This window comes from Rhinatrema bivittatum, chromosome 4, assembly GCF_901001135.1.
Source record: "Rhinatrema bivittatum chromosome 4, aRhiBiv1.1, whole genome shotgun sequence".
Taxonomy (NCBI): domain Eukaryota; kingdom Metazoa; phylum Chordata; class Amphibia; order Gymnophiona; family Rhinatrematidae; genus Rhinatrema; species Rhinatrema bivittatum.
Window position 1 is genome coordinate 395,014,662 of NC_042618.1, and position 18,182 is coordinate 395,032,843.

The following is an 18,182-nucleotide window of genomic DNA, read 5'->3' on the forward strand; positions in this document are numbered from 1 at the left end:
ATGTTTCTTGCAGGCTAGCTTTGTCATATCCAAAATAGTGGAGTAGCCCTTTAGAAGAAGCTAAGAAGAGCAGATGCCTTCCGAGGGAAACAAATTCACTTGGATATCCTTCTTGTAAAGAAACATTTTAGTGTACATATTTGTTGATAAAAAGTAGATTTTGCATTGTCAATCAAACATTAACACATTCACTGCTGTAAATGTAACAAAATAAATCCCCAAAAGACTGCTTTTCAGCTTGCTATTTCTTTCTTTTTTTGCCTGGAAGTTTCTTCCTGTTCCTGTCAGCTTCCAGCTCCATCAGAACCAGATTCTGTTGGGCCACAGTGCCAGTGCTTTCACTGAGAACTACTCAGGGATTCTTCCCCTATTTTATAAGCCTCCCCTCCCCTTCAGCCCAGTGACAGTTATTGGCTCAAAGTCAAAGACTGTGGGTCCACCCAGAGCCCCAGTACATCACCCTAGGTCAGGCCACTGAGGATCACTACTGAGACTCCACCTCTCCAGGGTGTGTGAGGGCTGCCTCCACAGCATTCTCAGCTTTGGCCTGCCCGGGAATCAAACTTGGGTTTTCTGCAAGGCAATGCACAGCAGTGTTTGTTGCTGATATCCCACTCTGAAAACCTGTATTCAGCAACAAAGACATCTGATTGGCTGATTTGTCACCTTTTCTATAGTAAAATACATATAATTAATTATAGATACTTCCCCTAATAATTTACAAAATTAGATTCAAATCTATACAGGAAAAATAAAATATATATAATTGATGTTCCCAGGATGCATATGCCATAAATGATTTGAAACAAATTTTTTTTTTACAAGATAAACCGATATTCAAGAGTATTTTGGCCTGGATACAATAATGGATCCATTTCAACTCTGGCTGTTAGCGCCTATCTCCAGGATACACTGGGAAAAGGCGGACCAGCCATTCTCATTGCCCTTATCTTTTTTAACATGTGCATATCACTCTATGCAGGATATTCTGTGGGCCTTCAACTTTCTGTTGCCTTCTGTTTTTCCTTCCTCCTTGTTCTTACTATTCTTCACTTGGAGGATTGTGACATTAATAGACTGGCAGATAGGACTCAATGAAAGCACGAAAAGCAAAAAGGCATAAAGTTTCAGCCACACTATAAGGACAGTTAGTGCGTCTGATGAGGTAGTCTGTCAGAAGAAATTCAGAAAAAAAACCCTACTATGTAGTCACTTTGGAGACTTGATGGAGCTCCCCATCCCACTCTCCACACACAGAACTGACAAGCAAACGGTTTTACTTGGTAAGTTTTGGATGGGTCCATTGAAAGAATGAGTACTCCTACAAGATACTGCAAAGCACCTCATTCCATTTCAGTTATTAATTTCTCTTGGACAGCTACTACCAAAATATTAGGTAATCATCAGATTATCTGATTTAGTAAGCACACCAAATATGCACTATAACACAGGTATGACATGTGTGTCTTCACACATCTAAAGGCTGCAAACACTAACTTCTTCCATGTTTTGGATAGGCAAACACTGTACCTGAAATTGAGAGCATGTGCTCATGCATGGACATCAAAGTGTGCAATGCTGCACGCCAAAGCATGCGATTGGCTAAGCAACATCCACATCGCAGCTGTGGTGGCGATTACAGGACACCTACTTGAACTGTACTGATTGAAAGGGAGGTCTTTATAGGCCCCTAGCAGATGGGCTGGTCACAGGTCTTCACATGTTTTTTGTATATGGCACTGAAGCTCTGAAATCATGAAGGAAGCAAAATGAATGCTCGTGCAACTGGCTGAGGAGGACACTTTTCTCAGTCATCTGTACAAGTATTTTTGATGTGTGAAATCTGTGAAGGGGAAGAGGCATGTACACTAGTAGGTTTCCTTAAGCATCCATTTTGCTTACTTTCCAAAACACAGCCCAAGGACTCTTACCCAGATAAACGTGTCCACGGTATTTTTATGAGAGCGCAACATTATTCCGACAAACTTCAGGCCTTCATCAGTTCTGGCAGCTTTATTTCAGTGCTACTGAGTGAATCCACACATTGGCCTGTTTATACCCTCTCAGTTTGTTTTAGGACACAAGCCCATCCTCCTCTGTTTACATATATAGAAACTGTCTAAGCTTTCTGATATCACAAAGGAACAAACACAAGTTTGGAGGAGAATGGTCAATTCCAACAAAGAAATTCCAGCAAGCGGCTGATAAGCCAACTTTTCAGCATAAAATTTAATCATGACATAATGTCTGCCTACTGGCCCAAACTAGATTTACAAGTATTCACTCTTTTTTTTTTTTTATGCATTGCTTTTGCATCTATCTGATTTTAGGGAAAACTGCATAGTACAGGAGTTAGCAACCCCTTGCACAAGTGCTACCCAGGGGTACATAAGCATAGGGAAAATAACTTTCAAACAAATGCGCATGACAGCATATACGCGCATTTATGGCTGGGAACAGATCTATGCTAGTATTTTATAACACACGTGTACGACATATGTGGGTTTTATAAACTGCATATCTCTCTACCCTGCAACACACACACATATGTAAGCTTATGTGTAAATACATACAATGCATTGAAAGAATATATATACATATATCAATGCACTGAACATGTGTCCATTTCCTATTTTAAAAATACATGCGAGTATATATAAAGGAGAATTTTAAAAGTCCGGCACGTGCCAAAACTGGGAGATATGCACACAAGTTGGGCCGGCGCGTGCCGAGCGGATTTGAAAGCAGCTCGAGTCCACGTGTATCTCCCACTAAGTGCACAAAGGAAAAGTTCCAAGAAAGAGATGGGGCATGGGCATGGTCTGGGCGGGGCATGGGCGTTAATGGAGTTCACCCTGAAATTTGCGCATAAATACTTACGCACACAGGCACACGCTGGGGTCCCTGGATATGTAACTTTACTTCTGTTACAGATGACATGCACGTAATAAAATGAAGAGAAATAGGCAGATCGGTGGCATTTTAAGGGTCGAGGCTTAGGGGAAAAGGGAGGCAATTAAACTAGGGGGTTTGGAAGTACTATACTTTACCTGGGTGAACCGGGAACGAACTGGGAAAACTGGTAATGGCGTCAGCGCGCTTGCCTTTTAAAATCCCCCACCCCCAGTCACACGGTAGAAGTGACATTTGTGTGCACAGGCATGCGTCCGCTTAAAATGTTAAAAAAATGGCCTCGTCCCTGGGAGCTGGCTGATGGAAGGGCTCACGTGCACCAATTTAAAAGTTACCATCTTTATAAGCAAAAAATAAAGTAGGACTTACATAAATCGGGATTTACACGCATAAGTTGGTGTATTTTAAGACATGCATACGTCAAAGAAATTACCAGTTTTATCCAATTAGTCCACCAGTTCGCCCAGCCTTTCTCCAAACCATTGAGACCATCCAGGTTCTTCAGCCTGAACTTTCTCCATTTCGCCCGGACCTCCCATCCAGTTAGTACTAAACAATAAACACGTTTAATATCACTTACGCCAGATTATTAAAAGGTGTAAAATTATGCCAGTAAGCAACTTATGCAAGTAAATGTTGGCCCTGATCTAGAACGCGTCAGCGCACGCATGTTCTAAAATACAATTCCCGCACGCATGTGCGGGTGGATTTCCTCTAACGCGTGCAATGGGGGGGGGGGATATTAGAAAGAAATGCACGCCAATGCAACAGGGCCTTCCCCAGTTCCCTACCCCTAACCCTATCCTTCCTCCCTCTTCCCCTCTCCTCCTCGACCCCTACACTAATGCTACCTGTCCCCAATTTTTTTATTTTTATACTTCCTGATCCTTGGGAGCAGAAGTAAATCCCGCTTACTGGCCGGCTGCTGGTGCGCGCTTCCCAGGGACAGCGGCTAATGGCACTGTCCCAGCACGCCCCCTGCCCCACTCAGACTCCTCCCCCAGGCCCACCCCTCTCTTTAGGCCCAACACTTGTGCGTGTATCGGTGGTTACGCGCTTGGCCGGGCCCTTTAGAAAGTGTGCGCAGGGCCCGGCCACACGCATAACCGCCAGTATTTGCACGTGCGGCCCTCTTAAAATTTGGCCGGTGATGTTTTGAAATTTCACCCCATTCTGTCTGTCACACCGCTCTCTGACTGACCTAGAATTCCTGGGCCAGCTGTGCTGTTTTTCCTTGGCAGCACAAGCAAAAATATTGCCAACCCCTGCACAGAATATCAAAGACTGAAACATTATCATACATTAATCCTTTCACCACTAACAACCACATATCCGGAGACCATAAACCACTGGCATGTGAGTTCTCTGTCACCATACAGTGCTGTAAGTAACTTCATTAACCTGCTGCAGTCTATTAGCCAGGAAATGTAAATATTTGTGCTATTTCCCTTTAGCACTGCAGTAAGGTTTTATACCTAACACAGCTACCATGCAGCCAGACTTCCTCCAGTATTGGTCTATGAAGGATCACTGATGTACAGATTCTCCTGCCAGTCCCCATTCCTTTCGGGACAGACCACATTAGGAAAGTGTCTGGACTAGAAATGGGGAACGAAAATGTGGGAAATCAAATGACCTTTGGAAATGTACTGAACCTTAGCAGATGGTGGCGTCTCTCTCCTCCTACCACCCTCTATCAGCTAGAAGCACAGGCATGACTGGTAACAGACTCATGCAATGCAGCTTTAGGGGAAAAGGGGAAGTCAGACTGGTCTGTAGCATCCGTCTAGGATTTTACAGATATTTTTTAGGAAAAGGGACAGTTTATTTTACCAGCCTGTAATAGGCCGTTTCATTTTCTTGCATGGCAGTGACTGCCTGTTACCTCTCAAAAATGGCCAGCCTGTGATTGTACTTGTATCTTTCATGTCTTATGATAAAATTACAGTGGCATGCCTGTTTAATCTGGTGTGGAGGGTGAAACTGGCACAGACGCCTCTGATTGGCTATGTATGGTTTAAACCAAATGTATCAAAGAAATATACACCACTAAATTCAGCGACCTACATAATAATCAAAAGAATCATAAGCAAAAGCTCTGTCACTGATGTATAATAACAGATTAATAAGTTATGCTGTTCTTTGATATATTAAAGATGAATTTAATAAAGATAAATTTAATAACCTACACTGTGTAGAGTGCTGTATTTCACTACTTTAATTCAGCCTATGTTTTGGTAAATATATAGGAGGAAATAGAGGAAGGTTTCATATATTGTGTAGGTGTCCAAACACCACTTTTTTGTGGTGTTGGGACACCTACACAATATATGAAACCTTCCTCTATTTCCTCCTATATATTTACCAAAACATAGTCTAAATTAAAGTAGTGAAATACAGCACTCTACACATTGTAGGTTATTATCTTTATTAAATTCATCTTTAATATATCAAAGAACAGCATAACTTATTAATCTGTTATTATACATCAGTGACAGAGCTTTTGCTTATGTATGGTTTAAGCCAGAATCGGTGTTGGAACAAAAGTGAAAGAGTTAAAGTAATGTAAATATTTATTAGTTAACATTAAGTATAAATTTATAAATTTAATTTTAAAAAGCCCAAGGAAAGCAAGTTTAAAAAAAATGTAGAGCTTCAATGACTGCCAGTAAAACACATTTTGAGTTCCAAGTGTATCTCTAATTCTTGCTGGAACATTTAATATACATCATTTACATTTTGCATAAGATCCACAAAATTGTAGTACATAAGGACAAAAAAACCACCGATGATTACATTCTACTTGTCTTTAATTTCACTGTTAAACATTAACATTAAACAATGTAAAGATATGCAATATTTATATACATTTAAATAATACTTGAAAAATAAATACACTTTATTACATAAATACATAAAAGGAATCCATAGTGCCGATAAGTTTCAGCAAATAATATACTCTGTTGTATTAAAAGTGTCCAAAAATATGGTCAACCATCCAAACAGATGGAGAATAAACAGCTGGGATGTCTGCAAGGCCAGAGCTAGAAACGAGAGTGGTTTTTTAAGCAGGTAAACCAGAATTTTTCCTACTACAAGAAACCAGTAATATTAAAACGAGGTAGACACAAATGCTCAACTTAGCTTGCCATGGAGAAAGAAAACATTTGTTTCTGGTTGAAACCACGAGTTCTCATCAATCAGGCCCACAAATGTCAAGGCATCATAAGCAAAGAAATCGGTCGGGGATTTGTCGATGAACTGAGTGTAAACCACCCCCACCTCTGGAAAAAAAATGGCCTTTAGGGGGTAATTTTGTAACTGCCCATACTGGCGGAAGGTCTGCAGGTACTTGTTGCTCACAGACTTTACACAATTTTCAAAGGGAATGCACACGGGTATTTTCCCTTTGAAAATAACCCCCTCGCACTACCTGCTAACATATGTGTGCAGACCTCTTTTGGGAAAAATTACGCACGTGTAAAATTATGCGCATAGGTGCAAACTGCTCCCCAGCTGTGCTCCCCAGGAATGCCGTAGCTAATTCCGGGTAACTGTATGTGCACAGAGGCTGCTTATGCACGCAGAAGCTCCCTTGCATATTGGGGAAAGGTGCAATTTTATCAAAGTCTATTTCCGAGGGTAAAGCACAGTTTTGTCCATGGAAATGGCTTTGAAAATTATGACCTTACTGTGCACTAGGGAAAGCGTGCATTTAAAAACCTACATGGGCTAATGGTACTTTGGATACAAGGCTTCTCCATAACATAACCTAAAAAAAAAAAGAGTTGTACTTTGCTGTCTATTTGGATATTTGGTTTCTTCCCAAAGACTCGCCGTATGAATATCAAATGCTAGATTACATCGAGACATGAAACGGCAATGCATCCTTTTCCTTTCTTCATGCACACATTCAAGAGTTCTGAAGCAATATAGCAGCAATTTTCATTAAGTCGTTTCGGGAGAAAACAACTGCATCGAGTATCTAGCTACGGTCAAGTCTCACCTCTAGCACCAACTTCCCTTCTAAATCTAAAAAGGTAATACAATAGCACCCCTCATGAAACAGTCATTATGAAGAAGCACCACAGAAGCACCATCTGGCAATTTTATGGTTATACACTTGATTCACTGAGGTATGACAAGGAAAATGACTTGAAGCTTCCAAGAATGTTACCGGAAGCATCCACAGAAACCAGAATAAAGCTAATCTCCAGCAATATGACTGTTTGAACCCATGTCTAATCAATACCAATATATTACAAGCATTTCTTTTGTCTTTTTTTCTTTATAAAGTGCTTTAGAGTCAAATATATATAATCTATATAAATTTCACTACATTTAAATGGAATGAGGTTTGACACTTATTTATATGAATTTTACTTTGATACATAAAATGCTGCTCATTATCTTTATAAAACTTCATCAATTATGAAGCTGATATAAAAAAATATCAAATTGCATAAAAAGGTTTCTGTGAATGAAGAGTAATCTAGCACCAGAGATTTCCCATAAGGATGTTTTTATGACAACACTATGAAACATAATGCTTACTGCGCATGGTAAAACGCCATTATAAAATAAAGGCTTCATTTATAAATGATAACCTGTTGCATTTAAAGCTCATCCTGAAGCTCTGAATGCCACTTCAGTTGGATTATACTATGGCAGGGTATGGTCTGATCAGAAATCTGTAATGCAATGGTTCTCAACTCATTCCTTCAGGCCGCTCCCAAACAGGTCCGGTTTCCAGGATATCTTCAATGATGATGCAGGAGATATCCTTGCACACATGACTCTTAGCCCCTTCCCCATATAGTCAAAGATTACTCCTGCGTATTCTTTGTGCATATCCTAAAAACCAGACTGGTTGTGAGGTTACCAGGACATAAGCACAAAATGGGAGAATTTTTTTTTAATATAAGCAATACCTGTAGTCACAACCAGGAACTAATAATGTCTAGTGTTTGCACAGATTAATGAACTGATCCCTTTTTTACATTTAGAAGTTAACCAAAAGGGTTTTTAAATTAATTTTACCTTTCAAATTTAGATCCCAGAATTTATATTATAACTCTGCAAACACTATGAATAATTTCAATTAAGTGCTGCATTTTTTTGTATCACAAAAAGACTGATGCACTCTAATTTTGAAAGGGTTTCTCCTATTCTGTGCCTCTGGAGAACCTCCACTGTAAATTGAGCCCAAAATCTGTTCAGGTAGCATCTGGGCTTTGAGCACATTCGGCCTCCATTATGGACGCTTCACAACCTCTCATCAAATATATAAATATTTATGGCCGTACCGAGCTCCAAGGACCTGTGTTCCAGCTGATGTCTGGATGGCAGCTCTGGGTGTTACACTGCTCACGGTCTGGAGGCTTGTCTAGAACTTCGCAGCTTAGATCATTGAGTCTTTCACCATTTTGGCGTTGGCACACAACAAGCCTTGTTCTTGTTCCTCCACCACAGTTTTTGGTGCACTAGACAGAGCATCAAAATAGAGCACTACTATTATGACCTTAACGTTTAAAGAAAAAACATGGCCCCATAACATATAACGTCCACCAATGAAATAGAGAAGATGATTGCGCCAATAGAAGGTGGTGCAACTCTGGTCCTCAAGAGCCTGGTTTTCTGGATATCCACAATAAATATCCATAAATATGCATGATATAGCTTTGCATGCACTGCCTCCGTTGTGTGCAGATATATTTCATGCATATTCATTAGGGATACTGTGAAGACCAGGCCTAGCTCTGGCTCTTGAGAACTGGAGTTGACCATTCTTGCTCTAACAGATGGATCGCCATGGCTTCCTTAAATACATATCTATCTACTAAGATCAGGGCTTCCCAAACCTGTTCTGGAGAATCCCTCAGCCATTTGGGTTTTCAGGATATCCACAAAGAATATGCATGAGATCAATTTGCATGTACTACGTCTCCAGTTTATGCAAATTGATCTCCCACATATTCAACTCAAATGACTGTGGGTCACCAGGACAGACTTAGATATCATAATCAAACTGTCTTCCCACATGCAAGTCTCTTTTCAATATTAGGGCCGATTCTATGGAACTAACTGCCTGCATCTTTGCGTGCCTTAGAGGATTACTATATATTTCAAAAGCATTTGAAAGCTCTTCTTTTTCAAGAAGCATTTGGCTTAGATTCTATTTAAACTTTACATAATGTTTTAATGACACTAATGTTTTAACCTGTGTTATTTTATTTTTGTTCTCCACTTAGCACAGTGGATTTGTTATAAGCGGATAACAAATGTTTTTAAATAATCAAATTCATAAATAAATAAATAAAAATAGACAGGAACAAAGTATTACATAAAGCATGGACAGTCTCTTGGGCATAATTTTCTTATTTATTCTAATGTTTATCATGCACAATTGTTCTATTTTCTTTTTACACAGTCAATGCTGAGCTATACAAAAAAAACCCCCATATATAAGTTAGTATATTTTTCAAACTTTACACAGTAGCCCACTATGACAATTAAATCAGTTTAATGCCTATTAGCAAAATGTGCCTTCTTTATTTATGTATTAAAATACTTATTTGCTTATTGCAGATAAACTGTGCTAGGCAAATTATAGTGATTATTGTAACAGAATCAAAGTTGTTACCTAGAAAACTTGGCTGGTATTTCAGTAAAGTAGGAACAAGAATTGCTCTTACCTCTCCCCAATTGCCATAAGCCCACTGAGGACAGGCGCCAGATTCACAAGATCTTTGCTCAGCAGGTTTTGATCTCTCGTCACAGTTATTTGATGGGTAACCATTTTCATCTTGGCATACTACTGCGCGCCGCTGGAACCCACCAGCACATGTACTGGAGCACTACAAAAATCAATCTGTCAGTTTGATTCCCAATCAACATCTTTCAAATGGCTTTTCAATGCAGGGTACCTACAAAAGTACCTGACCACTATTTTTTTTACCCTAGTGCAAATTCTAGTTCTTGGCACTATTATCCTCTTACAGATTATACCAATCAAATTAGAAGACTGTAATAACAGAAAATATACAACAGAGGAATAATGTGTGGCAATCAATCTACTGGTCAATATAACTCACAACAGACTTTTAATAAGTGCATACAATCACAGGTGTGTAACAAAATGTTACTTATACATTCATAAAGAAATGGTACATACAAGGACACACCTGTGATTGTATGCACTTATTAAAAGTCTGTTGTGAGTTATATTGACTAGTAGATTGATTGCCACACATTATTCCTCTGTTGTATATTCAATATATATGTGTGTTGTTTACACTGCCTGTTTTGCGTGCTTTCATAACAGAAAATATGACATAGTTAGCTATAGTTATTACTTTTCAAATGTATTTTAAGTGTTGGTTATCAATGGAGCATGGTCAAGGGACTTCAAAAGACAGATATACTTAAACCATTACTTACTGCTCCCCATGGTCCAGTTCTCCACTGGTTGCCGTTTGATACTTGAGTCCGGCCTGCATTTCTATTCACAATGCCCGTTGTTGGACTGGATCGTACTCGATGATCCATGTGTGGGAAAGGATGAATTAGCCTGCCATCGTCATGGTTGGGGTGATGGCAGGGAGACATAGAGCACGCCTGGTCTGTGGCTGGGAGGTCGTCTGGGTCACACTCATTCCTATCAACAATCTGATCACTGTAATTCACGCAGACCACTTGCCGAGTTGCCTTACCTTGACCACAAGTTACTGAACACTGCATTAAATATTGAAAAATGAAACAATTCCATAAGAAACCATTGAAACACCTGTCATTGGTAAACAGCTAGAGCAAAATTTGTTTTTGACCTCTGCTAATCTTACAAATTCACTTAAGTAGTAGTTGCTGTTATTTGTTTATTTATTTATTGATCGCTTATGCCATAGCTCTAAGTGATGTACAATATAACATATATGCAATTCATGTGTTTAGAAGAGTTTGGTATAATTCAAAGGTGGTTTTACTTACAGCTGTCCACTCAAGAGCTTTCCACTGTTGACAAGGTGTTATAGTACACTCTTCAGTTGCTGATGGCCTTGGAAGGTGAGAACATGCTTCTTCATCAGCCACCGAACCTTGGTCATCCCGACAGCTCACGTATCTCATCCTGGTACCCTTTCCACAGGTGGCTGAGCACTAGAAAATAATCACATCACAGTATAGAAATCTCTTGTATCTATGCTTGATCTAACTCAAAGGAATGAAATTAAAGAAGAGATGTTACAAGAAAAGACGCCTTGAGCCAACTGGCTTTGATCAGAATGGAGATACAAGTCCATTTGCCTCTAGCTACTGGTTTTCTGTGTTCATATTTTTTTTTATTAAATTCATTAAAAAAATGTTTATTTGCCCATAATATTAGATCATCTAGGAGGGTATTACCACCATATTGTACAACATACTTTATATAACATCATTTTATCACCAGTAACCAGCATACACCAAACCTTTTCTGATTTCTGCAAATAAATCTTCTCAGAAAAAACTATAAACTATGAGGTAAATATTAAAAAAGGACTTACCTGGCTAAGTTCAGGATATAGCTGATCAAATATGTGGTTTAAATACTTCTCCCTGCTGTCCTGATAATTTTTAGCCAGAAAAGTAATCATCTGGCTAAAACTTATTTGAATAAAAAAGAAGCTATTCAGCTAAGTTTAGCCAAGTCAGTCTTTTATGAAAGCAGGCCTATAGTTATCCCGGTACACATACCCAGATAACTTTAGTCTTAGCCAGCTATATTAAAACATAGCCAATTAAGTTAAGGAAAACTAAAAGTAAAAAACATGTTTGCAGGCCAGCAGGTGCAATCTCCTACTTCCTCACCCTGCTGAGAAACTCCAACTTACTTCAGACATATCCACTGAACCCCACTCCCCTCCAAGCCTCCCAAAAAATATTTAATGTTATTGGCCTATCAACTTGAGAAACTTCCCTCACACCCGCTCTCTCTCTTCTGAATACATCTGTGGCTACTGGGACAACTCCTAAAGCCCATCATCCTACCTGCTAGCCAAACTTGAACCTGCCCATTACACAAAGCATTTCCTAATATCCCACATTACTGGGAGTGCAGTAAGACTGTAGTGCTACTGGCAAGGCTCAGGATTGCTGTTAGATAACAGATTGACATCAATGCTGGATGCCATTGGGAGTGCTATGATCCCACCATAATTCTGGTGGTGTGTGAAAATTCTGATTTGGCTTGTGGATGGGAGTGGGCACTGAAGCCCTCCAGTCAATAAGCCTGCAATATTTAACATCTTTTAGGGGGCTATGCCTGAGGTAAGTTGAAGTTTCTTAGCAGGGTTTAGGAGGCCAAATTGGGCCTACAAACATTTTTTTATTAATTAACTTTTAAGGGGTCATTTATCAAAGTGCTATAGAGAAAATGAGAGAGAAAGAGAGACTAGCCATAATGCCCTCATGCTGGATTGGTATTTATATCTCTATGGGAGGCCCACCTAGTCACTCGAGGTGAGGTTTAGGAATTAGTGTAGGGGTTAGGGGCCAGTTTTACATTCAAAGTGAGACGTACGAACAGAACAGTGCTCACTTGTGAAGATTTGATGATCTTCAGAGTGAGGAAACTCACCCAAAGATGAGATTTGTGCAATGTTCTCTCGATGTTACCATCAAGCTAGGTTGAGAGAACATTGCACAAATCTCATCTTTGGGTGAGTTTCCTCACTCCGAAGGTCATCAAATCTTCACAAGAGAACACTGTTCTGTTCATACGTCTCACTTTGAATGTCAAAGTGGCCCCTAACCCCTACACTATTACCTAAACCTCACCTCGAGTGACTAGATGAGCCTCCCATAGAGATATAAATACCTATCTAGTGTGAGGGCATTATGACTAGATTTTCTCTCTCTCTTTTTCTCTCTTTCTTTTTCCCCCCAGGAGGGTCCTGATAGCTTGGCTGGCTCTCCAGGAGCTTAAAACAGCATGTGCAGAAAAACATCACAACCAAAATAAAGCCCTATTGTACAGCTTTACACAAATGAGAAAGGTGTAGTTAAAATTCACATTAAAGCCATGTGATACAGCTTCACAAAACTGTTAGCCCAGCCCACTTGGCCAAAATTGCTGCCCCAATATCCTCTCGTTTGCATCACACCAAACATTATGGTGCTTTCGCATGCGTTAAAGGCATTTTTTGCATGCGAAAATGTCTTAACGCATGCGAAAATGCCATATAGCACTTTGATAAATGACCCCCATGGTCGGTTAGGTTTGAAAGTTATCTGGGTACATTTACCCACATAACTTTATTCAAGAATATTCAGCAAGACATTTATCCCACCAACATATCCGGCTAACTTTAGATGGATAAGTTATCCATTTGCCACTTTTCTGAATATTAAATTTCCCAAGAATAAACTTTTTGCCCCATGAGTTGCAGACCTAAGATCTGTTAGAAGTAGCTGCTCATCAACTTTCTCTGCTCTCACCCTGCATTTCCATGAAGGATCTGCTTCCTCTCATTAGGTCTAAAAACAGTGCTTTAGCACTGGGGACCGGAATCACCAAGGCTCTACTCCCATTCTCCAGATTCTACAGTCTGTGGTCATTTCATGCCCTAAATGATATGAGTTATTTTTATATAGGCTGTTCCCTGTAGACAAGTGCAAACTTTACAAAACTCCTGATCAAAATTGCCACCCTAATTCAAATGCCTAGGAGAGAGATTAAAGGCGAATGGGCCCCAGAAACAGATCCTTAAGAGCCGATTTTATCACACTGACAGAAAAAGGTGGGGAAGGCCGCCCTGCCCATGACTGTGTTGCACCCGTCCTCTGGCTAACGGGAGAATTTCAGTAAATTTGCAAAAACATTGAAAGCTTACAGGAGTCCAGGATCCAAATCTCCATTGTGTCCTACTGTGTACAGTGGTCTTGGTTTCTGGAACACCTGGACATGGTGCTATTTCACAATCCTGCAAAGAAATTGTTTATTAGTAAGTTACCAAATTTACATTTTATTAACAATTTAAACATTTTACAGAATCTCCAGCCCTCATGCTAATCTCATAAATACCAAAACATTCTTATAAAGAAGAGAGCAAATGATTCATTTTACAGCTACTCAAAACTCTTTACTACAAATACTAGTGGTGTGCAGTTGTTTGCAACAAAATAGGAAATGAAGACGATATTTCCTATTTCGTGGCATTTCGGGAAGCAAAAAAACCGAAAGGAAAACCCACAAAATTTCATGTTGTTTTCCTATTTTTGGGGGGGAGGAAGGGCACATCTACTAAAAAAAAAAAACCCCAAACCCGTCCCAACCCTTCAAGTTTAATTAAATACAACCTCCCACCCTCCAGACCCCTCCAAGACTTGCCGAAAGTCCCTGGTGGTCCAGCAGGGGTCCCGGGAGTGATCTCCCGCTCTTGAGCCATCGGCTGCCAGTAATCAAACTGGCACCAGTGGCCCTTTGCCCTTACCATGTGACAGGGGCTATCAGTGCCATTGTCCAGCCCCTGTCACATGGTAGGAGCAATGGACAGCCGGTGTCATCTTAAGCAAACTTGCGTACATTAAGTTTGCTTGAAAGTTCTTGTGTAATAGCCAAATACATGCACAAATTACCTTGCAGAACATGTACAACTGTTTGAAGAAAGGCATAACTTGTGCGGGGTAAGTTATGCACTTTGAGGTAGATTTTAAAAGCCAGGTGCAAGTCAAAATCGGGAGATGTTCACACAAATCAGGCTCGTGCACATCCACCAAATTTTAAAAGTCGCCCAGATGCGCACATATGTCGCTCCGTGTGCACATCTCACTTGATTTAAAAAAAAGACGTGGTCTGGGAGGACATAGGCATTTTGGGGCATGGCCAAGAAATGTGCATGCAAATACTTATGTGTCCCAGTCCACTGGCTCGTAAGTTTATTTCTGCTATGGAGGAGGTGTAAGCTGTAAAAAAAAACAACAAAAAAACACCCTGCCATTTTGGATGAGGTTTAAAGGGTCTGGTGCAACTGGAGAGGTTCAGGCTATTAAACTAGGAGGTCGTAGTTCAACACTGAGTAAACTGGTGGATGAACTGGTGAATCTGGTCACGGCGAGGATGCACACCAGTTTTAAAATACCCTGACTTATGCAGTAAAAAAGGGATTTTACGTGCCTAGGCACACACCCACTTAAAATTAGGCACACATGTACATGTGCACAGACTATTTTATAACATGCACATATATGTACACACATGTTATAAAATCACCACATCCCTGGGCATGTGCCAATGCACATGCATCTATGTATGCCTGCAAGCTGCTTTGAAAGTTACCATCATATTTTTTAAGATCAAAACATATGCACTTAAGTTGTAACTGTGCCCCCAACTCCCCCCCTTGGACCACCTCTGCTCAGTGGGTGTAGAAGTACATGCCTGACCAGGATACATGTGTGCCTTTACATGCACAGAGCCTGGGCTATTTAGTAACTGCCATTTACATGCACAAAACTGTTTTTTATGCACATAAATGGCTTTAGAAATTACCCCAAGGGCATTTTTAAAAAAGATTTTTCCCCTTTTCTGTGCCTATATAAAAAAAAACATATATATATCCTTACTGAATAAGGCCCTACATGACTATGATTTTACCTGGGTATCTGTGGGTTTTGTAGCAGCGTTACACTCACTGTCATCTACCACAGTCCCGTAGGCTCCTACAACACACTTCACCGCCCGTAACTGGTAACCCTGCCCACACGATACTGTACACTGGAAACAAAGAGAGGCAGTCTGCTGAGTGAGTGTCTGATGCAGATTACGCTTGCACATATGCTGGGCCATAGGCCAGAAAAAAAAACCAACTAAGAAAAGGCTCAAAGGACAAACGATTTGCCCTACAGTAAATGTAAAAAAAAAAAAAATCTTATTTCTTTTCTTCACTCATTTCAAATTAAAATGTTGACAGATTTAATTAAAAATGCAGCTGCTTTATTTACTGCTTCAAACGCACATGCAGAAGGGTTCCAATGAGTTGCTGTTCTGTAACCTTTCAATCCGACTACGCTTTTGGCACAGTGTTAAACTTCTTTGAAGTTTGCTCATGAGTAACAACTAGTTTGGGAAGATATGAACTCAGTGGAAGCGGAAATTAGGAAGAAAAAGAAATAAATGTTATTTTTTAATTTTCTTAAAGAACTCTAATTTCCACTGTCAGCTGAAAATGTACGTAATTAAACTAAATAATTACACAGAGTAATGGACCTATTAACTCAAGATCCTCCCCTAGGAATAAAATGATGAAAAACTCTTTAGGTTCAATTAAGACATCTTAGGTCATAGCACAGTGTGTTGTACACATGCCGAAGGCTCAGATAACCAGATTCAGGGTTTGCCTGTGCATAGAGTATGCTGAATGACTTGAATGAACAGATCATAGAGGGTTATCAATTAAAATACCTGTCCCCATAGTCCAACTTGCCAGGAAGAACATTCCTGTTGCTGACATGATTGCACAGATTCTGGCTTTGCCTGAAAATCACAAAATCTGTCACTTAATCGATCTTCACCAAACTGGCACCAGGCCTGTCGATGTTTATGGCCCTTTCCACAGGTTACCAGGCACTAGAGAAAGATCACAAGGAGAAGATTAATTTAAAGCTACTTCTTTCTGCACAGAACTAGTTTTTATAAGCAAGGGCTCCTCCACTCCTAGCACTCCACGATTCTGCAGTAACTCAGAGGTAGGCCATAAAGTAAGGATTAAAATGTTATTGTGGCAAGTCTGTGGCAAAATGGCATAAATTGCATATATGTGTAAATTACTTAATTTATTACAAAACAAGCTTTAAATATTCAGGAAGCATTCCTTTACATGCTTCCTTCTTTCTCTCTCTCCTCTTATTTTACACTTTCCCCACAGCCTCTCTCTCCCCCTTTCCAAAGGGAAGCTAAACAAGGGGGTCATTTATCAAAGTGCTATATGGCGTTTTCGCATCCAAAAAAATGCCTTTAATGTGTGCGATGCAAATGAGAGGATATTGGGGCAGAAATTTTGGCCAAGTAGGCTGGGCTTACAGTTTTGCAAAGCTTTAACTACATCTTTTTCATTTATGTAAAGCTGGGTCATAGGGGTTTATGATGTGGTTCAATGTTTTCACAAATGCTGTTTTAAGCTCCTAGAGAGCCAGCCTAGCCCTCCTACAACCACTGGGTGGGGAGGGGGAGGGATAGAGAGAGAGACAGAGACAGAGAGAGAGAGAGAAGCCATAATGCCCTCACACTAGATAGGTATTTATATCTCTATGGGAGGCCTACCTAGTAACTCGAGGTGATGTTTAGGTATTAGTATAGGGGTTAGGAGCCACTTTTCAAAGTGAGATGTACGAACACACCACTTTTTCCTATCACATGCGATATTTAGTGCATTTTGATAAATCCGGGCCCAAACTGGTAGTGCAGTAATAATGGGAGATTTCAATTACCCCAATATGGACTGGGTAAACATATCATCGGGACATGCTAGAGAGATAAAGTTCCTGGATGGAATAAATGACAGTTTTATGCAGCAATTGTTTCAAGAACCGATGAGAGAGGGAGCAATTTTAGATCTAATTCTCAGTGGAGCACAGGATTTGGTGAGAGAGGTAATGTTGGTGGGGCTGCTTGGCAACAGTGATCATAATATTATCAAATTTGAATTAATGACTGGATGGGGGACAGTAAGCAAATCCATGGCTCTAGTGCTAAACTTTCAAAAGGGAAAGTTTGATAAAATGAGACAAATAGAAAAAAACTGAAAAGAGCAGCTACAAAGGTAAAAAGTGTGTAAGAGGTGTGGATATTGTTAAAAAATACTATCCTAGAAGCACAGTCCAGATGTATTCCACACATTAAGAAAGGTGGAAGGAAGGCAAAATGATTACTGACATGGTTAAAAGGTGAGGTGAAAGAGGCTATTTTAGCCAAAAGATCTTCATTCAAAAATTGGAAGAAGGATCCAATAGAAGAAAATAGGATAAAGCATAAGCGTTGGCAAGTTAAATGCAAGACACTGATAAGACAGGCTAAAAGAGAATTTGAAAAGAAGTTGGCCGTAAAGGCAAAAACTTACAGTAAAAACTTTAAAAAATATATCCGAAGCAAAAACCTGCGAGGGAGTCGACTGGACTGTTAGATGATCGAGGGGTTAAAGGGGCACTTAGAGAAGATAAGCCATCACGAAAAGATTAAACAATTTCTTTGCTTTGGTGTTTACTGAAGAGGATGTCAGGGAGATACCCATTCCGGA

The 18,182-nt window shown here is 39.9% G+C and overlaps 1 protein-coding gene across 1 annotated transcript in view; it reads right to left on the minus strand.

The window, feature by feature from the left end:
- Positions 1-18,182, minus strand: part of ADAMTS9 (ADAM metallopeptidase with thrombospondin type 1 motif 9) — a 366,656-nt gene that overhangs the window by 166,693 nt on the left and 181,781 nt on the right. Inside the window, 7 exon segments of the mRNA XM_029601029.1 lie at positions 8,220-8,396; positions 9,609-9,770; positions 10,354-10,647; positions 10,900-11,067; positions 13,782-13,871; positions 15,545-15,664; positions 16,352-16,516. Of these exon segments, the coding sequence (XP_029456889.1) occupies positions 8,220-8,396; positions 9,609-9,770; positions 10,354-10,647; positions 10,900-11,067; positions 13,782-13,871; positions 15,545-15,664; positions 16,352-16,516 (1,176 nt within the window).